At 43.4% G+C, this 23,265-nt stretch overlaps 4 protein-coding genes across 9 annotated transcripts; 2 read left to right on the plus strand and 2 right to left on the minus strand.

The window, feature by feature from the left end:
* The first annotated feature begins 639 nt into the window (after window positions 1-639).
* On the plus strand, window positions 640-4,678 carry LOC115681673 (protein HIGH CHLOROPHYLL FLUORESCENCE PHENOTYPE 173, chloroplastic). The gene is made up of 10 exons (XM_030605687.2): window positions 640-1,756; window positions 1,826-2,037; window positions 2,173-2,277; window positions 2,870-2,950; window positions 3,315-3,404; window positions 3,488-3,553; window positions 3,825-3,881; window positions 4,040-4,117; window positions 4,193-4,240; window positions 4,330-4,678. Exons 1-10 carry the CDS (start codon window positions 673-675, stop codon window positions 4,399-4,401), a joined length of 1,893 nt encoding a protein of 630 aa, XP_030461547.2. The 5' UTR covers window positions 640-672; the 3' UTR covers window positions 4,402-4,678.
* Window positions 4,679-5,079: 401 nt separating this feature from the next.
* On the plus strand, window positions 5,080-7,919 carry LOC115681674 (uncharacterized). 2 transcript variants are annotated; one of them, XM_030605688.2, is made up of 4 exons: window positions 5,080-6,202; window positions 6,380-6,424; window positions 6,563-6,641; window positions 7,265-7,919. In XM_030605688.2, exons 1-3 carry the CDS (start codon window positions 5,802-5,804, stop codon window positions 6,618-6,620), a joined length of 504 nt encoding a protein of 167 aa, XP_030461548.1. In that variant the 5' UTR covers window positions 5,080-5,801; the 3' UTR covers window positions 6,621-6,641; window positions 7,265-7,919. The 2 variants fall into 2 exon arrangements, with proteins under 2 accessions (XP_030461548.1, XP_056167493.1); XM_056311518.1 differs by having other exon boundaries at window positions 7,272-7,919.
* A 659-nt stretch (window positions 7,920-8,578) lies between these two features.
* Window positions 8,579-17,203, minus strand: LOC115681672 (uncharacterized). Of its 5 annotated transcripts, none has more exons than XM_056311514.1 (12): window positions 16,799-17,203; window positions 15,563-15,713; window positions 15,357-15,462; window positions 15,181-15,270; window positions 14,336-14,449; window positions 13,146-13,331; window positions 12,163-12,659; window positions 11,528-11,645; window positions 10,873-10,932; window positions 9,460-9,552; window positions 9,249-9,368; window positions 8,579-9,168 (listed from the first exon to the last, which is right to left on the minus strand). In XM_056311514.1, exons 2-12 carry the CDS (start codon window positions 15,598-15,600, stop codon window positions 8,836-8,838), a joined length of 1,755 nt encoding a protein of 584 aa, XP_056167489.1. In that variant the 5' UTR covers window positions 15,601-15,713; window positions 16,799-17,203; the 3' UTR covers window positions 8,579-8,835. The 5 variants fall into 5 exon arrangements, with proteins under 5 accessions (XP_056167489.1, XP_056167490.1, XP_056167488.1 ...); XM_056311515.1 differs by lacking the exon at window positions 16,799-17,203 and adding an exon at window positions 16,190-16,499; XM_056311513.1 differs by lacking the exon at window positions 16,799-17,203 and adding an exon at window positions 16,186-16,499.
* Window positions 17,204-19,388: 2,185 nt separating this feature from the next.
* Window positions 19,389-22,855, minus strand: LOC115681756 (uncharacterized). Its single transcript, XM_056311807.1, has 3 exons — window positions 22,724-22,855; window positions 20,032-21,792; window positions 19,389-19,935 (listed from the first exon to the last, which is right to left on the minus strand). Exons 2-3 carry the CDS (start codon window positions 21,764-21,766, stop codon window positions 19,709-19,711), a joined length of 1,962 nt encoding a protein of 653 aa, XP_056167782.1. The 5' UTR covers window positions 21,767-21,792; window positions 22,724-22,855; the 3' UTR covers window positions 19,389-19,708.
* Window positions 22,856-23,265: the final 410 nt, after the last annotated feature.

Genomic DNA, 23,265 nt, shown 5'->3' on the forward strand with positions numbered 1-23,265 from the left:
CTTGCATGATCAAAACTTTGTACGTGTGACAGAGGTCGGGGTGTACCGATCGTGCCGTCTTTGCATTCCGATTGAATTTGCATCCCGGGTGAAAGGACCCGTTGCCGTGATTGCCGCGATTTGAGACGGTTGCATCTGATCATGTTCTGAAGAAAGTCTTTGAGGGTGACAAATTGGCGATAGCCGTTAGGGTCGGCGATGTTGGGTACCAATTCATTCAATGGTGAGGATTCGGGATGCGGTACACGAGATTCAGACGACTCCTCCCGACGAAGATCAAGAGTATGTGACCGGGACAAACATGAGTTAAACCTTCGTAACGCGAATGCTCGAGCTTCGGCTTTCTCTTGGCCTCGTGGGTCGGTCCGTCGTCCTCCCATCGTTCCGCCCATGGCTGTGTTGCTCGTTTGCAGGCATTGATTATTGCTAATTATTTTGCAAATTCAATCACTCATATTCGTCATATATCAAAAGATAATGTTTTGAGAGCCTCACAAAAACTTGGGTATAATTTCATTTTCATCTTTTTTATTTATTATTTTTTTGTAGTTTGCAAAAAGATGAGTCATCATTATCCACGAGATTTCGTAGTCCTTACGTACAAAAACAAAAAGGAATATCCGAAGAAGAAGAAGAAGAAGAGAGGAGCGGGTCCACGTGGCGCGATTCTGCATGTTTCCCAGCCAAACACACACACAGACATTTCTGTGGCCTTCGTCGCGCTTCCAATTCACGCTTGTTTACCGCAGCGTGACACGTCGCCTCCTCCTTCTCCTTCTTACATTTACATCGTCGGCGTCGTCGTCGTCAACAACAACAACCGCTGTTCGCGCGGGTACGACGACGGCGATAATGTCGGGCGCAAGCAGCTTCGTCCGGTTCAAGTCGGAATTCCTCGGCATCGCTTCCCTCCCCAAGCCCAACTCCCCCGGCAATGCCCGAGCCAGAGCCAAGCTCGTCGCCTCAACCAGAGCTTCCGGTTCCGGTTCCGGCGGCGGCGATCGCGGCGGCGACCCGAAGAAGGCCGCGGTGAAGAAGGCGAAGGCGAGCGGGGCTCCAGCTCAGCCGCAGCAGCAGCAGCAGCAGGTGTCGATAGTGGACCCGGTGGGCCTGGGCCGGCGGTCGCGGCAGATGTTCGACGAGGTCTGGCGCAAGTTCTCCGGCCTCGGACAGATCTCCCGCACCTCCCTCTCCGACGGCGACGGCGACGCCGCCCTCCTCCTCCGCGAGTTCGCCATCCCTGCCGCCCAGTCCACCACCGTCCTCGTCGTCGGCGCCACCAGCCGCATCGGGCGCATCCTCGTCCGCAAGCTCATGCTCCGCGGCTACTCCGTCAAGGCCCTCGTCCGCAGGCCCGACGAGCTCCCCCCCGACGCCCTCCCCCGCTCCGTCGAGGTCGTCGCCGGCGACGTCGGCGACCCCGCCTCCCTCAAGGCCGCCGTCCAGGGGTGCCAGAAGATCATCTACTGCGCCACCGCCCGCTCCGCCATCACCGGCGACCTCTTCAGGGTCGACCACCGCGGCGTCTACAACCTCACCAAGTCCTTCCAGGACCACAACAACCGGCACGCCCAGCTCGGCGCAGGCCGCAGCAGCAAGAGCAAGCTCCTCCTCGCCAAGTTCAAGTCCCCCGAATCTCTCCAGGGATGGCAGGTTCGTCGGGGGACCTACTTCCAGGACGTGCTCGCCACCAAGTACGACGCCGGCATGGACGCCAAGTTCGAATTCACCGAGACAGGGCAGGCCGTTTTCTCAGGTGAATTGGAGTTCTTTAAACTTTCATCAGTTAATGAAGGTTCATTTCTCATTTAACTCTATGTTTCAGGGTATGTTTTCACTAGAGGAGGCTATGTCGAGCTGTCGAAAAAGATCTCGCTTCCTTTGGATCGCACTCTTGATCGATATGAAGGTCTAGTCCTCTCTGTTGGCGGCAACGGAAGATCGTACGTGTTAATTCTTGAAGCGGGTCCTTCGGCCGATACGACTCAGAGCAAGCTATACTTTGCGAGAATCAGCACCAAAGTTGGATTTTGCAGGGTATGCACGCCTCCTTTTTTATGATGAACTCTGTTTCCGTCAATTTGTTTGCGCTTCCACAATGTTTGCTCTTTTCTGTGCTTTTAGTTGTCAGACTCTTCTTTCCTGTCTGCTCACTGGTATATAAGCTGACAGGTGAGAGTACCATTTTCATCCTTCCGTCCAGTGAAACCGGATGATCCTCCATTCGACCCGTTCCTGGTGCATACATTAACGATTCGATTTGAGCCCCGAAGACAGGTCTATCCCCGAACTTTTCTTTTTAGCCAAGGTCTATCCCTTACTGATTGATAGAATAGAGTAGTCTTCCACTTTCAACCATTGCTTTGTCTTGACCACTCTGGACTGTAGTTGTTGGATTACCTAGTTTCAACATTCTACTATCTAGGTAGGTGAAGCCTGCATTATGCTATATTTTGTGTGAGGCAGCGCATGTAGGATCTTTATTAATCGTGTCCTCTGTCTCTGCCACTTTAAACCATCGTAAGATAATTCCCTTCACAAGTTTTTCCTACGGTTTGGATTTCATTGAAGTGCTGGACAGTTGTTCAAAATTTGGATCTTAGAAATCCTAGTGTGCCCGATCAAATCTGGTGGTGAAAACTCATTAGCTCGTCCAGTAATCAATCAGAATACACGCTGTCAGTTCTATTTAGCAAACGGCGCCTGTGATGTGATTGAGAATCGCTAAACAATGTACTTTTGTATAAAAAAAACTTCCCTAGTTTTTTTGCGTCAATGCTTTTCGTATGGGTATAGCGCTTTTTTTAAATTTCCTGACATGAGCCAAAGGATTAATGCTGCCAATACTTGGCTTATCTTTGTCCTGCAGAGACCCATAGAAGGACCTTCAGGTACTATGCAGGACTTAAGAAGCTTTAAGCTTATTCTGGAATATATAAAGGCCTTGCCTGTAAGTTCGTTATGTTTTCTGGTTGCATAAGAAACTGTTAAAATATTCATCGAAATCATTTGAATAGATTTTGGTCGTCTGAATTTAAAATACTTGTTATGTTAGAGAAAGGAAGATGATGAGGGTCTGCAGAATTGCAGTTTTCCAAAAAAGCAATACCATTATGCCAGATTTATCCACTATTACGCTGCTTTCCTGAGTTGTGACTGAAGATGTTCTGTAGCAAAGCCTTTGGATATGTCTGTAGTACAATGAAACTGAGGAATGTTTAATTAACTGGCAAATGATAAAGCTTGTGGATTATTTTGCTAAACCCCACTGTCTTTTGGCGTCTATTAACCATTTCATGTTTACTTACGTGCAGACGGGGCAAGAAACAGACTTCGTGTTAGTTTCGTGTACGGGACTTGGAATTGAGCCTTCTAGAAGAGAGCAAGTTCTGAAAGCCAAGAGGGTTAGCCCTTTCAGATTTTCTTACTTCTATGTGGAATTCTATTGTCGAACTTGTTAACTCATGATTCCTGTTTTCATGTCCAGGCTGGAGAAGATTATTTGAGAAGGTCAGGGCTTGGTTATACAATTATTCGCCCTGGTCCCCTAATGGTAACACTCAAAACAGATTTTCGTTTCAAACTTGGTAGTGAATGTATTCCAGTGGATCCTCTGTTCCTGTAGTGCGTAGATGGACTTTTGGAGATCAAGGATGATCCTTGTATCCTGCTTGGCTAAATGTTTCTGCTTTATTCTCAAGGAAACTTTGTTGATAGATTTTTTTCGCAGAAAGTTTCCAAGTACAACACACACCTTTTTCTTACCTGGGTGGTTATTAAAATTTTTATGGCCGTTTTTGTGAAATTCATAGTGATTATTGCAGGAGGAACCCGGCGGTCAACGTGCTCTCATATTTGATCAAGGAAACCGGATTTCTCAGGTGAAGATCATCAATCTTCCTGCATGTAGATAGTGTTAAAATTTTTCATGGTTGTCCTTGATTTTGATCTATTTTCTGTTTGTGAAAACACAAGCTGTGATTGTAAGTTATAGACAAGGGAATAGTTGAGATTTTATCAGGTTTATCTTCTAATGCAGGGAATCAGCTGTGCGGATGTGGCTGATATCTGTGTGAAAGCGTTGCATGACTCAACAGCAAGAAACAAGAGCTTTGATGTGGGTTACACTCTCTTATTGCTACTAATTGTGATTTGGGGTAGTGTAGACAAGTGATTTTGTTTGATTGTTCAGGTATGCCATGAATATGTTGCAGAGCAAGGGAGGGAGCTCTATGAACTGGTAAAGACCATCGGGTTGTTTCTTTTCGTTTCCACATGTCTAGATATGCTGTATGGGGAGTGATAATGTCTTGAATCTCCTTTGTGTAGGTGGCACACTTGCCCGATAAAGCAAATAATTACTTGACGCCAGCCCTGTCAGTCCTAGAAAAGAATACCTGAAATTGTTGAAGAATTCATCTCCCTACTGGACATGTGAATCTGGGCAGTAAAATTGATCTTAACTGTCCTGTGAATATATGCTGTTACAATATCTAATTGTTCTGCTTGCCCTTTTTTCACAGGCTAGTGTCTTTTGACAATCCCTGTGTATATTGGTGACTTGTATGTACTTAAGTTTACAGAGTACAGTCTGGAAGAGGCTGAATTGGCCAACTATATGAGATCCTTGTCAGAAATTACACGTGGAATTTAAAAGGAATTCGACTTCTTGCTTGAAGAGTGGTGATGTCTACCACGGGGGCTCGATACATATCTTTACGCACTTTTTTGCTGATTATGATTGTTGGTCCGGTATAAAATTCTCATTTTGTCAAGACACTGAGGACATTCAGGGGTAGCTCTACCTCGTGTATTTCCCATGTGATGTACATAAGTCATTCATGTTCCCTATCGCAGCCTCTTCTGTAATTCCTATAAAATGGGTGTGTCATATGATGGTTTGAGAGTTATATACAGGGAACGATAGTTGGTCTCTTCCTATTATTTGTAATGCCCGGAAGCTCCAGGGAATTGTGATAATGTGGTCCATGTGTTTGCTGGTCTCATTGTTTATCTGAGCACAGCCTATTCTTGAGCAAGCAAATGCACAGTTCAATCTGGGCACATCCTACTGTGTCTCTTGACGCTCTTCCCAACCCTCAGCCGCAGCAAGGAATCCTCTAAACCACTGCTGTCTTTATGAAGTACTTCCCGTCAGACCTGGTGAGATTCGTGATGGTTTTGACAGCAGTCTTGAGGGCCTCTGAGCCCGAGTTAGAACCTAGATTTTTGCTATTAAAGAGGTTAGAAGCGAGGTGATCAGCTTTGTCCAAACAGCTCTTGAAGCCAAAACTCGAACAATGTGCATTTTCGGTGAATTGGATATCCGAACGGGAATTTTCAGCTAATAATGCGAGGCGTGACAAGCTAAAATTTGAAAGTTCCGTGCTTCAGATTGATCACTCATACCTCCTCCAGGGAAGCTAATCGGCTTTCATGTCTATTTTGACGGGACAAACACGAAGAAGTTGTACATATCGCCCCTCCACCTGCACTGCTACGTGTAACTGCACGAAGAGCGAATGAGAACAGGGAAGGAATGACAGAAGAGCCCAAGAAGTCATGCTACTGACAGATCATCCTGGGCCATGTATGGTGACACGTAGATCATATCAGACCGGGGGAGAGATTGTTGGTTACTTGGTTAGCTTTGCATTTTGTGGTGGAGGTGATAAGGAGAAGGCAGAGAAATAGAAAACTCAAAGAGAAAACTGCCAGACTTTGGATGGGATTGGACCAGAAAAAATGAGCGAGGCCTCGTCTTTGTGAGGCAAACTCAGAGACACAGAGGAGAGAGGATAATGATAGTACCAGTTCATTGCTCCAAGCCTGGTAGTCCAGCTTCTGCAGCTGCTGCTTCTGCTCTTGTACGTGCACCCTCATTCTCAAGGCGCATTGCTGACATCCGCATCCCCACAAAAGCCAGACAGGTAGCAACTGGCTGGCTCTTGGCTGTGGCTCTCATAACTTGGCCCGCGGCTGCGGGCGTGGCTGAGGTGGTTCCGCAGCCGTCGGAGTCGGATACACTGTCGAATGTGCCTCAGATGCTGTCGGGCGAGTGCAAGTCTCCCAAGGACTGCAAGAAGCCCAGGATACAGAGGCCCAAATCGAGAAAGGCAGAGTCGTGCACCACCAAGTGCGTCACCACCTGCATCCGCGGTGGCGATGGCTCTCCTGGCGAAGGCCCCCTCAACATTCGCAGGTTGCTAGTTTTCTTTTGTTACTGCACCGGTCATATGATATGCGTCATACATACACCTCATTGCCACCAACCGGCCACATACCACCTATCTTTGCATTTGAGAGAACAAGGCCCTCCAATCTGTACGTTCCAGAGGGGTTTTTCTTTTTCCTTAATTTTCTGTTTCCTTTTTGGCAGACCTCTGGTGGTTTTCAAGCAAGGCTTTCGCAGCAGGAAATACTGGTAATATACTATTCATTCCCTCTCTCCACCTCATCTCAGGATCAGCACTTAACCATGCCATTGTATATTTCCCTCTCCTATATTAGCATGCTTCTTCATGATGGATAGAGTTTAATTTAGCTTTTGACGTCTGTGCAGTCTGGTCGAGTGCTCAGATATTTGTAATTTGATTGGAGATGAGGATTATGGTCCTTGACAATGATCTAACCACAAACTGGTAAGACTACAGTGGAACCTCACTCATCATCTGTTCTTCATACACATTGAATGAAATCAGAGCCATTATTTTCTCGTGATTTCCATCATGCCAGCTATTTGATAGTTAGAATAGAACACCAATGAATCTTTCATTGAGTTCTGGCCCCCAATTGTCATCGAGCTTCTCTTTACAGCTCAATTTTTGCTACATGCAGTCTCTTAGGTTAATTACATCATGTGTGGACCATTCGTTAAATACCAACTATGTGGATTATCTTTCGGAGTTGGATTTTTAATAGAGGGGAACCATGCTGACTCCAGTACTAGAGAGAGCGATTAGCACGATGTCTCTATGATTTGTGAGATCATCGTAGTAATCCTATGATATCGGTGATTGTGTTGAGGAGAATGATGTATGCTTCATACTCTTCACCTATTCTCCCTAACATTACTAAGAATAGAAGTAATAGTGCATTTGAGGATTTAAGCTTTTTTTCGTGCGCATAAGATTTTATCATGTGCATTTAAGTGTAGGTAATGGATGTTCTCCCTGAGACTTAAGAATTTCTTCCGTACTATATACTTTTCAATTACAAACATTTTGATGTTCCTGTGCATGCTGTCTAATCTCTCACTTCCCAGATTGAAGTTTCGGCCGGTTCCAACCCCTGCTCTTCGGAAGGTTTGCTGGGCAAGCTGTATAGGTTTTTCTGACTTCCGAGTGGAAGCACCAACTACAGGACTTCTTTCGACAAGAAACAGGTGCTCCCGTGTGTACTCTTCACAGACCTTTCCTCTTGTCCCAAGGTTACAATTCAAACACAGATGAAATATTAATCTCGAGGTTTGCTCGGGCAGTGTGCACACCACTTATTCACCATGATTCTCCCTGTTACTCTGTGGAACAGTATGCTAGTCGGAAAATTCTCACTCTTTCTTTTCCTACTAGCTTTCTGTGAACTTACCGAAATGGGAAAATACAGAAGTTTTGGGCCTAGAATGTTTAAGCCATCGTTCATTTCTCCTTCATTAAGTCGGAAAATTTTCTTCGAAGGTCTGAAGCTGGAAGTTTGGTCAGCAAATGCGAATGGTTGGTGCTCAGCGAACAATCATCTAAGTTTTTGTGGGAATAATCCTAATTCGTTAGTGCCATACTGCTAAATAGTTGTGAAGACGAGTGTAGAAAAGAGGAGAAAGCCATACTGTGGCCTAAGCATCAAGAAATAGGAACCTGTTGCCACATATTATTGGCATTACATATCAAAGAGGACTTGAATCTGCTTGTGGGTTGAGTACATTCCCGTGGTACCAATAGTGTTAGTTGTCGTGTACTAATGATAAAATGAAGACAATGCCAGATACTGGGCTTCTACACCAAACTTTCGGTCCATACATTTATGGCTTTTCAAGTTGGTTGCGCAAAAGTACTAGAGCTCAGGCAACTTTGACATTAGCAAAGCTTCTCACTTAGTGTTTGGAATCACCGTTTCCGTTAGTGAGATTACCAACCTAACCTTTCCGTTTTCTTTCGTGCGTAGAGTTCAAACAACGGAAGAGAGGGAAAGGTGAGTTGCCTGAGAATACATTTTGAGAATTCTTGTCCCTGATAGCAAATGTATGTGGAATAAATGACCAACCTTATGACACATTCTTTCATGGGAAGTTTCAAAGATCCTGCAGTCACTCACTTAAGCTCAAGGGTAATGCTTGTGTTAGGGAACAGTCCAAATAACAAGCACGATTTTTCACAATGCAGGATAAGCATCAATGCTTAAGTAGTGTTAACAGTTAGTCCCATGATCACCTCTTAGAAGTGTAAAGACACCTGTGACCATTACTAGCATACCAATTAGTGACTTTGTTTCATTATTTTAAGCGACGACACTGCAGTAATTCGGCAAATAAGCAACCTCTCATCGTCTCACCCTCACTACTCATTTATTGGCTTCACTACCATTCCAATATGAACATTGTCATTATGTTTTCCCAGTATCAGCGGGAAAAATGGTTTGAACATCTTATTTAACAATTGTCGGTCAGAGTTTCTCTAACAGAATGTACATCATCAAAGACTACGGCAGGGCTTCAAGAGCAAAGACCAAAACTGCACGGGCTGCAGCCATCTTGTGATATACAAGACGAAATGATACAGAGCCTCCTCGAAGGCATTGTTGCCACGACCTTACCAATCTTGCCAAGGCTAGCCAAAGTAACTATGAACAAGCATTGTCAAAATGGATTTTCTCAGGCAGGAATAGGTAACGGAAGCGGGAGTCGAAGGTAAGAATTCCACAATTGCGAGAACCAAGAAGGCTTTGACGCCTTTGTGACATGCACCGCTCCACAAAGGCCGCCTGATGGGGGGGGAGGTAGTGTGATATCCATACAGCTAAGTTAGTATCGTCCACGAATCCCTTGGCAAAGCAATGTAGCATCTTTGGCACCAATAACCTCCCTTTGCTGCTAACCCCAACTGAAGCTCTGATGAAATCTCGTTGTGCTTCCTGTAGCTCATCCCTCACATTCTTGGCAGTGTAGATCCGAACCTGAATTTGTTTCTTTAAGTATGGTATAATATTTTCTCTTTAAAGTCAAACATCACCTAGGGAAAAATTCAAGATCTTACCGCAGGAGATGAGTACATTCCGCAGCTGAGAGCAAATGCTACAAGCGGTTCAGACACATCGACAGCAAACTTTTGTTGCTCTTCAGATACCTTTAGCTTGTTAAGAGCGAGGAGCAAAGCCTGAATATTATCAATGGGAATGACAGTCAGAAAATCATAGGCAAGAACTTCCAATAAGCAATGACACATCATATCCAAGGCAGGACCGTACAATCTGTGGCCTATGGAGAGGTGGTTTCATCTTCAAAATTCCATACTCAATAACTGCTGCACTGAAAGAATGGCCTCCCACAGTATATGCTGCCTGCAGGAAAGATGATTAATGTACGATTTTCATATTTTCGCTAGCATCATTCAACATTATGCAGCATTTTTTAGCACTTCCAATACTTGATGACCGAGTAGACCTGGCCTTGCTGCAAACATCTACACACGGTGCTATCATGTAAGTCAATTGACCATGGCTGATGCTCACCGGACATCAATAACCACCATCCACTAAAGACGAATAGGTCATCTATCTAAACACAATACAAGAATAATTTATCAGTCAAAATAATACAATCTTCCTGGACAAGCGAAAACCTTCCTTAGGCATCAAATTGAGGACAGGCGTTCAACCTCATTTTACATTGTTCCCAACTTCCAACTGTTCCTCAAAAAATTTTCTAGTCAGCCGCCAATTTGCATGCTATCATTGTATTATCTTATTTTATGGCTACGAGCACCACTCCAAAATAACTAAGAAAGGGATGACAAATATATGATCCCACTACTAATTCTACTCTGTCGTTTGATCTCATACAAAAAACTAACACCAACCATATCACCTTCACACCAGCCCAGAATTGCAGGTCCTCCATGCCATGTAGGAAAAAAAACTAAAAGATGAAAGAAAACCCTCTATAATAAATAATAATGAACTACCGAGAGTAGAGGGAGAAAAGTAAAAAACTCAACAATTGGAACAAGCAGAAGAAAGATGGAGTTTCATTCAGCTGTAGATATTTGTATACTCTGCATAAACAAAGCTTCCACTTATAACTAGGACACAGAATTGGTGACTGGAGGTAACCTAAATTGTTTCTGTACTTGGTTATTCAGCCATAAACTTGGAAGTCACGAAACTACCGATAGCTCCAAGCAATACCGACAATTTCTTTAGTCATGCCTTTCATCTGATTCTTCATCTTTGATGTAGGCTAATCTATCAAATTTCACATTGTTATTGATCTTATTTTCTCTTTTATATTCAAAACCAAAGCACACATGCAACCTAAAAGCTGCCAGTAGGAATAACTTTCCAGCCATGTATACTGTAAGCAGAAAATTGGCTCAAAAGTTATGTCAGCATCTGCTCCCGTCACTCACCATGTGCCACCTAAAAGGGTTCTTGAACTGACAATTTGACTTCTCATGAGACAGCTGTCTGTTATCGCCCAACGAGGGTAACGCACACATCATGGTTCGTGAAAGGCATGTAAAACACGCATTCTCCCTTATGGCACAACATATTGGTCCAGGAAAATGAAAAAGCAATTTCCTTGATCATGATATTCATAAGAGATCACACAAGTTGAGAGACCATGAGAAGAAAATAAATCTAGAAAGGATAGATACAAACCTTCTGCATCAACGAGAACAGCTTCATATCACTCTTTGGAACCCCATAAGCCAAGTAAGCCTGCTTAAAGTCAAAATCTTAGAAAATCATCTCTGTACATGTGGATGGAAGGGTGAGTGTGCGTGTTCCGTGGATGTAGATGTGGATTTAGCTGTTTGTCTAAACATTGTTTTATGTCTTTACGTGGAAAACAAAAGTCTTCTTCACAAATTTCTAAACTCTGTTTGCCAGTATATTCTTTATATTAGCAACAATCTCCGTGCAATGCATGGGCCGGAATTCCTATGAGGCTAAATTATGTTTCCCCCTTTATTTTCTTGTTTATATACTTTTAAGTATTGCTTGTCGCTGAGACAGAATGTGAAGTTTTTCTTGTTCAAAAAGTTATGGGTTTCACATTGCTTTTGCCCATCCATAATTTCATAGTTCACAGGTACTTGATAATGCTAAGTTTTTTAAGAGTGTACAATTAACTAACGAGAAACAGGGGAAGAAAACTATGAGAAAACAGGCCAAGAACCAGGTGTCACCATCCCATATATCCTACTTGAAAAGCACTGTCTAAACTATAGTAGCACAGCAACTAGACACCTGCCAAACTGAGGATACAACATAAGCAAGATATTCCACGGTTTGATGGAAATCAATCACCTACATGCATGATCATTGCATTGTATAAGTTGATCCAGAAGGCAAGTTTGTCGTTGCTGCTCAGGTGGATTGGGTTGACCTTGGCAAGCTGCTCAACAAGTGTCCTGTTCACATTTATAGATCTACAATGATCAGTAAGCTCCAAACATGTAAAAAATCTGATAGATCAAGAGAACTGTTTCCTGTTTTCTTGTACGCAGTGGCTGAACTATATGATAAATGCAAGAGACAATCACCTATGAAGACGATCTTATCTACCAACAGCTAAAGAAAGCATGACTGTTGATTACCGTACAATGAGCAAACCACTCATAATTTCAGCCAAATGCACACATTTGTGCGCATGCAAATCCTCCACAATGCAACATGACATCAACTTCCATCTGTTAGGTTAAAAGTTCATTCTGGAGCCTTCTACCTATCAGGTCACATCTCCTTTGCAGAAAATTTGTCTACATAACCAAAACCAAAGATAACATCCCGACAGCAATAGTCCGTTTATATTGAATTTAGGACAAATAGCTGACAAAGAACATAAACCACGCTAGGAGCCAAAAGAAGTGTTCCCTTCTAGTATGACCATAAACTAGATCTTATATAAAGATAGTTAAATTGGTATCGTATTAGATCAAGACTAACCTAAACTTCCTCAAAGCTCCAGAGGCATATTCCAATTGCTTTTTCCCAACAGACATCCAAGAAACTTCGGATGCCTGCCCATAATTTCCTACATCTCCCCAACTTAGCTTCCCGCGTACTCGGTATGGATCACAAGCATTATCTGAGGCCAGCACGTCCAAGTTACTCTGTACATCAACTTGGGGGCTTTGCACCCAGGATGAAATGACTGAGCGTTCAGATGATGACCACCACGATGAGTTGGAAAGATGCCCATGTGGAGACAAAGGTGAGAGGTGGCCCTGTGATGTAGAGAACTGGCACGACGACGCAGAATCTGCCAGTGAGATAAATATATTCTTCATACATCTGACCATCTCTTCAGACAGTAGGTTGGGATAATCCCAAAGGCCCTTAGGTGGCAATTCCCTGGGTAGCTTCCTACTATCTTGAGTTTGACCATATTTTGCATCGGACCCTATGTTATCGCAGAGAGGTGCAGAGGAGCCATCCTCGTCCTGATGCGAGGAAATGTCATATGTACAAAGTCAAGTACCACCACCAAAAACTTATGCAATCAAATAATGCATATGCATGTCTTCAAAAATCTTACAGAGAATTAGGACGCTTTATGATGTTGGGACATATGGCAATTCAAATATAACTCATTGTCGAATGATGTCATGTCTATGTTCACATAAGTGTCTGGGTTCAATACACATGACCTGCATATAATTAGACATCCTATGAAGATAAGTGACTTTCAGATGCCTAATGCAAAGATCGCAACCACCCAACTCCACACAAAGTTTCTTTCCACTTCTTAATCAGCACTTACTTTATTATCAAGGATGACTTCCATAAGCACTTTCTATCTGATGCGTACGTCAACAAATAAACCAAAGCTAACGACAATTAAAAATGAGAAGAGAACTCCAAAACGAAAATTAAAGGATTTGTGACAATTGGGAGCAAGTAGATTTAACTGAAAGTATGTGAATTACCAGCACTTGCAAAATGCTCGAGGAACAAAGAGACTTCTCCTCCAAGGAAGAGTGCCTCAGACGGTATTCAGCCAGCCTCCGTTCATTTCTTTCTTGACTTAGTTGGAAATGTAAAGAGACTATCTCATGTTCGAGTTTGGAAACTGCGAGTTCCAACATCGCAATATTGGAAAGGAGTTCCTGAGCCTGTACATAAGGAAGGATTTTACCAATATTAAGGCCTGGATCAGAAACAGAATTAAAACATCAGCAAAGCCCACCGACAAAATGCAATCTGCTATGTCGTGTTTCCGTTTGTGAAACAAGATAAATTATTCCGTAGTCCTTATACTGAATAAGTAAACCATCATTCATCAATTGTAAGGAAGATTTGATCCCTCGAGAGCTCATCTCTCCCTCTACACAATCAAAAAATTGCAGATGGCCAGATGAGACCACTGTTTTCCCTAAAACCTTTAAATGTCAATAAACGGACCCAAATTGGATATCTAGCATTGCTAACAGTTAAAAGAGGAGACAAATTATTGGGAAATTGTCAGAATAACAATAAAAGTAAAGATTCAAACTCTTAACATGTGCTCTGATGTCATGTGAGACACCTATTGTTCCCAAAAGCTTAAGCTGTCAAGAAGCAGACAATCATATTTAGCATGATTCTTCACAAGCCAACGAGATTTGTTCTTTGTAAAGCAAGGTTCTGTGGGAAGGCAGCATTCCTTATTTTTAGTTAACAACAAACAAATAGTTCCTTGACTTTGGCTTAGTAATAGTTGAATCGTCTGAAACTACATATCTTGTGCATCTGTTCCATGAAGGCAAACAGATTTGAACGCACAGAAAAAAACTATTTTCCAGAACCATAAACTAACAGAAAAATGCAAAAAAGTATGTAGATCGCGTCGTTGAACTCCCTAATAAATATTGGCTCTCATAACTTAACAGATTACCCTTGGATCTCAAAATGGGAATAATATCACATAACAATAAAAATAAAACTAGACAGGGGTGTTGAAATGTAAAAACCAACATTTCTCCAGTTTGTATCTGATGCTGACATACACAGGAGTGATCAAAATGAGGTAAAATTTTTCCTCTGAAAGTTACTTGAAGGAGCACGATGGCATGGATACTATCATCCACAAGATACCAAAAACTATATCCCCAAAGAATAAATGGAATAGGTACTTAACCTGATGAGGAAGACATGAAGGTTTTGATAATTTTACAGCACTTCTCTCGATTGCTTGTTCCAAAACTGCATGCAGTTCTATCTCTTCTCGTAGCTGCTCTTGAAGTTTCAGTACCTGCAGCAACCAAATTCCATTACATAACCATTAGAATGGTCACGACACCTGTGTCTGGGAGATATGGAGAAGCTCAAGTCAATAGAACAGCCATATGCATTTAAGATGATGGCCATCTTCTGTCCTGAAATACTAGGCAATCTAAGGAAAGTTGAACAAAAGCCGAAATGAAAAAAAGAAAATTAGGTAATTTTCAAAGGCTTCTTGTAGTTCTGAAATCAACCGTTCATTTATCTCAAATATAGTCATCAAAAAGAGGATGAATATAAACTGCAAAAGAGCTGCTGCTAATTACAGTTTAAAAAGAGAATATGGTGCATGAGTAACTCTGCAACCAATATAAAAATGGTCATCTCCAACATAGTTCCGCACAGGATATGTCAGATATAGTAAGCTATGGGGAGTGTTGAGATAATGCACCTCTCACATAGAAAGATGATGCCTCCTTATTTTTACTCTCATAATTATACTCAACCTACCAAACAAAACTCAGCATCTCAAGTACATGCAGAGAGATATACATAATTTTATAATCTATATCCACCAAATGAATCACAAACTGACATCGGAAATCCTAAATTTGGTCAAGATGGCAACAACCAAAGTTACTGACTCTGACCAACAGCCACCTAGAATGCAAGGGAAATGGAAGGAACCAACTATATTTGCTCAAAGCCTTGAGCATATAGCAGATTGTCAAGAATGCATATGTCAGTGAGAAAAGAACTTACATCCAGCTCAAGTTGGAATCTGTAAGGGCAGGTACCGTTTCTTCCGGTAGATAATCCAGGACGTCCGGTTTCATTATCAGAATCTCCAACCTTCAGAATCAACACAGCGGTAAGATTGCAAATGCAAATGTAAATATTAGAAGGAAGACAAATTCCGACCAACGCAAAAATTGTACATTTAACAAGGAACCGTCATCTCTCTGAAGATGGAGCTTATCCAATGAAGTTTCCGAAATCCAACCAACTGTGCCAGAATGAGAGCATTCGGAGAGAGAATGGCTTCTGTAATTAAAGAAATTCCAGAAACGGATCTCAGCGACATAAAAAAACCAGAAGCATCCATAAAGAGGGGGGAAAGAGGAAAATAAGATATCTCCATTACTGATTTTGCGAACAACCGAGGGACGGTGAGTCACACATCCTGTAAGCCGGGAGTTTGGCCACTATGCCATAAAGTACATAAGAAGTATCTTGGAACACATTCGCAGATCATCGCTGTGCATCATCGTCGACCCAAGAGAAACCTGAGAAACCTGCAATCCTACCGGACAGTCAAATAACTAAACTTTTGCATTCTTTACCCAATTTATAATGCAAGAAATCTATCATAAATTTGTGGGAGAGACATTTTTAGAAATAATATTGCAGTTATGGGAGGAAGGTGCTGTGACACCTGTGAACCAAGCAATAAAATCAGTCAAGCTCGTCATGAATGCAAAACTACCAATCACTTTCAACACGACCTAAAAAGTTGTTTTTACAGCAACCATTCAAATGTACCCCAAAATTTCTGCTTCAAAGCGCAACATTCACAAAGGAACTAAAAAAGGAAGGTACAAAGGGGGGAATGACTTGATGCAGGAGGATCTCAAATTTAGGGGACCATTTTTCACTTTGATGAAGATCACACTAAACAGTCTATGCATGAAGTGAAACAAAAGAATCATAGGACTGTCGAGTGCATAAAAAAAGTAGAATATATAAAAAGAATGGAACTTTGTTTACCCACTCAAAGACTGGGCAGAACGAACACGAGGCAACGACCCCCAAAAAGATCTCACAGAAAATGCAAGTAGGAAGTTCAATGACTCGGGCATTAAATTATTGAGCAAATCAAGAGACAAAAGAAGAAGAGGAAGATATCAGGCAAAGAGAAAGGAAATGATTTTGCTTTTGTCAAGATCTCCGGCCAATCACAGGAGAGGATTGTGAGCCAAACAGCTCGAAGCAAGTAAAAGAAAGACGAAAGAAACAAAGGTAATTGGAGCTAAAAGCTAGCGACAGCACGACACCAATGTAGAACCACGAGACAAGAGAAAATAGAATAGGAGGAGGAAGTAGACAACAATCCAAAGCAGGGATCTTCAGCGAGTGGTCCATGGCTGCCGAAAACCATCAGCATCCCCACTCTTGATCCGTCACTATCAGCAACAGCATCAGCATCCCACTTCTATTTGAATATACATTCTGATTCGAGTCGTAAAAAAGGAACCCGACCCAACACGTGATGTGGGTCGTTCTCCTTTCGGAAGATTAAAAAGACAAAAATTTTCATTCGAGAGAGGTACTGTCGCCAAGCTTTTTCCGTGCAAGAAAGAAAGAAAGAAAAGGGAGAGACCTTTCTGAGGCAAATGCTCCGGCGCGAGGAAGAAGAAGAAGAAGAAGATGGATCTTCAGTTCTCTGACAAGACGCGAAAGGAGTAATGGAAAATGCAGCAGCCCAGAAACCATCAAAAGTAGTTTCCCTCCGCTCAAAACACGGCTCGAATGCTCCTGGTTCCACCGGGATGCTGCGCTGCCGCTATTCCTCTCTCTCTCTCTCTCTCTCTCTCTCTCTCTCTAGGCCAGTTCAAATCCAAGTCAAAAGCTTCGTTAGCTCTGCGCTCGGTCGTCGGGCGCCACCAGAAAAGGACAAAAAGTCACAGTCGTGCAGCGTTTGTGCGAGATTAGGGAATAGCTTAGCTATATAGGCTCTCGCAAAGCTCGTTCCTTTCCTCCGGCCAAACCAGCGAAAGGGCATTTTCAAGAAGATTTGAAAAGGATGCAACCTTGAAAAACACGGAGCACCCGCAACCACTCCCCAACTAAAAATTTAGACCGAGAAGGCAAGGGTGGGGTGGGGTGGGGTGGGGTCTTGACTCTGCGTGGAGGCGTGAAATGGACAGTGGGTAGCAGAAATTAAGATTGTCTTTTCTCGGGCAGACTCTAGCGAAGTAGCCCAAGATGCCTTTCCAAGACTTCATGGTGGGGAGGAGGAATTTGACCATGTCGTTACTCATTGCAGGTCCCATCCATTCGCGAAGCTCCAGGACTTCGGAATTTCCGGTGTTTCTTTTGAATTTTTTAAACGAGGACGACGAGAGCATCCCGACCCATCTGCAGAAATCCATGGCCTTTCTGTCCTAACCAACTCCCATTCAATTATTTCCTCTCTCGCGCGAATGAATCGCGTTGAGACTTTTCTTTAAACAAAAAGGCTCGGTGTCAGGTGAGAAAGCGCTCGCCAATTGTCGCATCCCCACGTTATGGAGCGACGCGAGACATGACAAGAACCAGCAGCGATCCGAGTGTCGGCGTCGGTCCCATTCACTCGGGGCACCCGCGCTCGCGGCTCGCCTCCTGGCCTTTTTCCCGACCCGTGGGTCGCGCGGTCTTCCTCCGTTTGAACACGCAGTTCAAGATCCTCCTCCGCACGCCCACAATCATGCATCGCGCGAGTACACGTACGTAAGGGTGCTTCGGACACGATCTCCATCGGAGGGACAGACGGAGACCGCGCGGGGGTTTTCAGCTCCGTACAGTGTAATGTCATGTCCATGAAAATCAGGTGAAATTAATTTTAACCACGCAAGAAACATTGTGTCTTGTGTTCACCATGATCATGTGTTTTTCGCCGCAACCATCTCTATTCGCGCTAAGAATCGGGACTAAACTAACATAATTGAAAATTTTATGACTGGATTAGCATACGTGCAATAAATTTATGACCAGTTGGGCGATTTTTCCTTCAAAATAATAATATCTTTTGGTAAATAGAATGTTATGCTGGTTATATCTGCCGGGCAAAGAGAAGGGCTTTTTATCTGCCGGAAAATAATACATATTTTTTAATTGTATGGATTTTTTTAATGTTTTTACCTTTTTACCATTTGTTGTGTGAGTTGTGAAAATTTCATGTAAGGACAACAAATGGGGCACACCACAAAATGGAACCAAAGATAGTTTTCCAGTTATACATGGGTCCCTTTACCAATTGAGGATATCACGATATCATCAGAAGAAACAAATGGGGATCATGTGACTACCAAAAGGTGTCACGCGTCAACGTGTAGAGAAACAATAATTTAGGATGGTTTTGATCATCATAACCTAATTTTTGTATATTTATTTTCTTATTACCTATAACAACTAGGCGGCTTGTGATCTTTCCTTCATCTTTTTCTCCAAACCGCCAGCACACTGTTCATATGTCATCGAAAGGATAATCAGCTAATCGGTTCATACTATTCCTAATTCGGACCTCGCACAACAAGATTGTGCGACTCCATACTTCATGATTGATTGGGTGGATGATCACGGAATGCTCCCGGAGCGCCTAATAAAACACGATCAAGACTTGATAGTAACTCGGTGATTTTCGCCAATGTGTGACACTGCTGATATGGGGAAAAATTGCCCTAGTTTTTCATATTATATGGATCATTCTGAGTATATCAAACTCAAATTGCCATGAAGCGGCAATACGCCAAAAAAGTTCAAGAGACAGAGAGCCCCTTGAAGGGGGTCGTTCCATCCTTATTTAGTCTCTCGTGACCATTAATGGGGCCTAGGGGACCGAATTCGATTAAGGGTCTCACCACTTAGAACTAGGTAAGGCCGACCAGGGCAAACTCACCCAGATCATACCCGGAGTTCCGATGGGCCGTCTTTGATGGCAAAGGAGGGCCGACAACCCTTGCATGACCATCGGGAAACGTTACCGGCCCTTACTAGTGGCCGAGACGGCACTCCTCCTCCCCCCTACTTTCTTTGCCTCTCATGTCACTCTTTTTCTGATTTTCTCGTCATACGGCGTGCCCACTTCAACACCCATATGCTAATTTTGATCACATCATATCTATCGTGTCAAGAATATAGATTGCATGAAATGGAAGGACTCAATTGCAAAAAAAATATTACGAAGAAGGAAACTCTATTACCAAAAAAAAACAAGTCAGATAACCCAATAACACATTTCAACAAGAGTATGGAGAACAAAAATGGACTTAACCATTTTCTTATCAAAACATGTAAATACCAACACACCAAGAAAATTAAGGATCCGTCGGTCTCACGGAAAATCAATCGCAGATAACATCTTCACCATTTCCCGAAGATGAGCCAACTGGAAAATTGGTCCTAGTTGCGTCGAGTTCCAAACTTGCCCCACAAAAAGAACCACCTACTCATCATCTGCGCTCATGCTTCCAGGCATTCCATCCCCCGTCCCACAATCCATCCAGACATCTTCACAGGCTAGGCATTGTTCCTAACCAGCTTTAGAGTGAAATTGCTTCAGGTGAAGATTGTAACTCAAGAATGTCAGGTCCTGTAATTCCTCTTGATCCGCACGGTTTCTTGCACCGTCCAGAAGCTTCTCGGCCATGTCCTTTTTTAGCCCGTACTTTGAAGAACCGTCGCAGGTCTGACTAAAGATCCGGATAGCAAACCTCTGCAGCTCAGGGCATTCTCCTCCAAACCTAGACCACCAGTCCACTGCACCCAATTCGGCCCAAAGTCACATTAAGTATCTTTGAATACAGCATTATTAGAACAAGAAAAGCTCACAAGCAAGATGAGGGATTGTCCTACCTGGGGAAATGTTCCTTTGGGCAGCAGCACTCCCCTCTGCAAAAGCACCTTCAGCGTGTCGGTAATTGTCAAGTTGAAACGAGATTAAGGCATGAGTCTCACGATCATGAGCCATCAGCACCATGCAACACAGGAGGCCAAAGGCCACCTCTCCGTCGCAGTAAAAGTCACTCGAATAAAAGAGACTTGGGTTCAAAAAATATCCAGCAGCATGGAGTGGGCTGTGTAGATCGGTATTCCAAACCTCATCAATTATTTTCCAGAAGGGCATGTACATGGACTCGTTCTTCTTAAACTCGTTTCTAATTGTTTCTTTCACCTGATCCATAGTTTCATATAGGTACGCCGCATGCGGTATATCATCCCTGCGAATGAAACACAGTAAACGCAACAATGGCACCGTTGCCTTTAAGACCATTCTGGCTCCAGACCAGAAAGAGGGATTATTTATCAGGTCCGCTACCTTCTTTCCCTCCTCGCTCGAAGCCAGAACTGAGGTGCTCCATGTGGATGACCGGAACATCTCCCTCAATTTCTTCTTTCCCAATACAATATTCTCCAATGTCATATATGGGATAGCTGACATTATCTTCTGGGGCTTGATAAGTTCATGGCCAAGGGTTTGTGTGCTCGTTAGTTCCAAGCCAGCTGCGTGAGTGTGGATGAACTCTACGAGAGTCTTGGCCTTCTCCATCACTCCTGTGACAGAACTCATCATCCCAATCTTTTCCAACATGAGTTCGATGCAGTAAGAAGCACTCACACTCCACAAAGCTGTCTTGTATCTTTCTATGAACTGCCTGCTTGCATCCTCCAGCCAACTCTCCGATGACCACGCCACGACCTGAACAACATTGTCAAGTCCAGCCTCCTCAACTACTCCATATAATATTGACAGAAAGGCATCAACATCACCAACACAAGAAGAAACATCAGTTGACGAGAGATAAATGGGACCTCTCGGGCAGTCTGCCAAAAAGTTGATTAAGGTCCTGCCTTTCTCATCTATCCATCCATCCAGCAGGATGCTGCACCCCGTAGTCTCCCATGATTGCCTAACCGTTTGGACATACTGTCTCATTTCTTTCACTTCTTCCTGAAGGATCGGGCCTTTCAACTCTTGGTAACTGGGGATCTCGTCATCGCTATGAGCATTGCCAACCATAGCATTCATCATTTCCTGGAAGCTAGGAGAATTGACAGCATTAAGATCAATACCATTTTCATAGAAGAATCGGCCAACAAGTCGGGCGCGCATTGACGATCTGTACTCTTTGCCTTCACTAAATGTCCTCTCCCATAAACCTACGTCTTCTGAAAGTGGAGAAAGGTGTTCCGAACCATCTTCTGATATGCTAATTATCTCTTCGCTCTTCCTTGAACCTGCACTTTCGGTAGATTGACTCTTTCTTGGTGTGCAGCCATTCGTGCCTGGGCCCCTCTTTCTCTTCGAGGGAGTCTCTTGTGTGCCCAGATTAAGGACTTCCCTATTAAAAGCCTTGTTACTCGCGTCTTTTTGTTCAAGTACCTTATCGTGAAATAGTTTCTTTGTATCTGCGGGAACTTCTGTGCAGGGAATCACGTCTCCCCTCACGCCTGCCAAGTGACACTTGAGACGGAACTTTCCGCTCACTACCTTACCACAGTAATTGCACTGGACTTTCCCTCTCATGCTGTCGTGGATTGTACAGTGAGCTTCGAGGTCGTCGGAGGCCCCACTGCCACTGGCAGCCATTTACGCAAAGATTGTGATGACAAACCCTGACAATCAGTGGCAATGAAGTCAGGTGGTTTAGGAAATGTGTACATGGCACACAACATTCTGTCACATATTAACTACCAACAAAGACAGATATGCATGCATTAACTGCTAACAAAGAGCTTGATACTACCTCAATCCTTTCAAAAAAACCAAACATGACAAAACCGTTTCTATTGATTGATGCAAAACCAAACTGTTTCCCGACATTACAACGCACCAACAGCACCCCCTAGGCCCGCCAGCGATCTGAACAGCACTTTTGCCTGGTGGAAGCCCACGCCACCTCGGTCCCCCAATATTTCTTAAAACTAAGGCAAAAATTTTTGCAAGGAAAATATAATATTTTAGTTGAAAATTTATCTTTTGGCAACCCCCACCAACGCCAAACTCTCCGTCAGCCGTTGATTCAGCTGATGACAAAAAAGGGGGCAAACTCGTCATGTTCAACGGCAGAAATTAAAAGACAGCGTCGGTCATTTCGTGTTTCTTTTCGGGAAAAGAAGCAGCCAAAAATGGCCACACGCGGACAGACAGACACGGGTTCAACTCCGCCGGTTGAACCGGACCGTGGTCGAGATACAAGCCGCGAGACGTCGACATCGTCAGGGGAGTCCAGTCATGCCGGACGGTACCCGGAAGACAAGAAAGACGGGACCCGATCAGCCCACGGACGCAAACGCAAGTGATCGGCATCCAGAAAGACAAGAAAGACGGACCCCACTTCTTGGCGAAACAGCACGAAGTCAGAACGAGCACCAAAACGAAAACTTTCCCACCCCCGCGGCCACCACCTCACCCCCGTGCTTTGCTTTTTCCGAAACAGAGTGCGCGCTTACGAAAACAGGGGAGCTCTTCTACCCAGCCAAACGGAAAAAGGAGACAAAAACCAAACGATCAAGGGGTCAGACGAGATCAAGAGGAGACTGTCACCTTTTCTCTCTTGAAGGGGTTGCCGGAGAAACGGAGCAGCAGCCGGCGGAGAAGGAAACTAGCAGAGAGCGAGAGCTGTGATCGGAGAGAGCATGCAGGAGAGAACAGAGGAAAGCCAGCGACTGAGCGAGCGACTTTTGAAATAGGACTTTGCTTGCATGACAGCACCGTCACCCTCGACGAGCGACGGTGCAACTTGAGCCGTCCATTTTTATCTGATCATGACCGGCAACCGGATGTTAATTTGCTGTGGAAAGTCACTGCTTTTGCATGTGTGCAATATTTTAAAAAACTCTGACCAAAAAATATATTAAAAAAAGAAAACTTTATGGTAATTAACTGCAAAAATTTGATGGTGAAATACTGGTCCAAAATAAAAATAACTGAAATTTAACTTTCATAAATAAAGAAAATTAAATATCCAATATGCAAATTATATAGATAGATGTATATTTATATCGACTTTCAATTTTTTTCAAAGTTTTTTTTATTTGTTAAGATACACATGTTACAAACTCTTTTATTTGCATGCTAAAACCCAA

Source organism: Syzygium oleosum, unplaced genomic scaffold (assembly GCF_021117445.2).
Source record: "Syzygium oleosum isolate NSW1041296 unplaced genomic scaffold, Sole_v2.1 Sole_v2.05, whole genome shotgun sequence".
Taxonomy (NCBI): Eukaryota; Viridiplantae; Streptophyta; class Magnoliopsida; order Myrtales; family Myrtaceae; genus Syzygium; species Syzygium oleosum.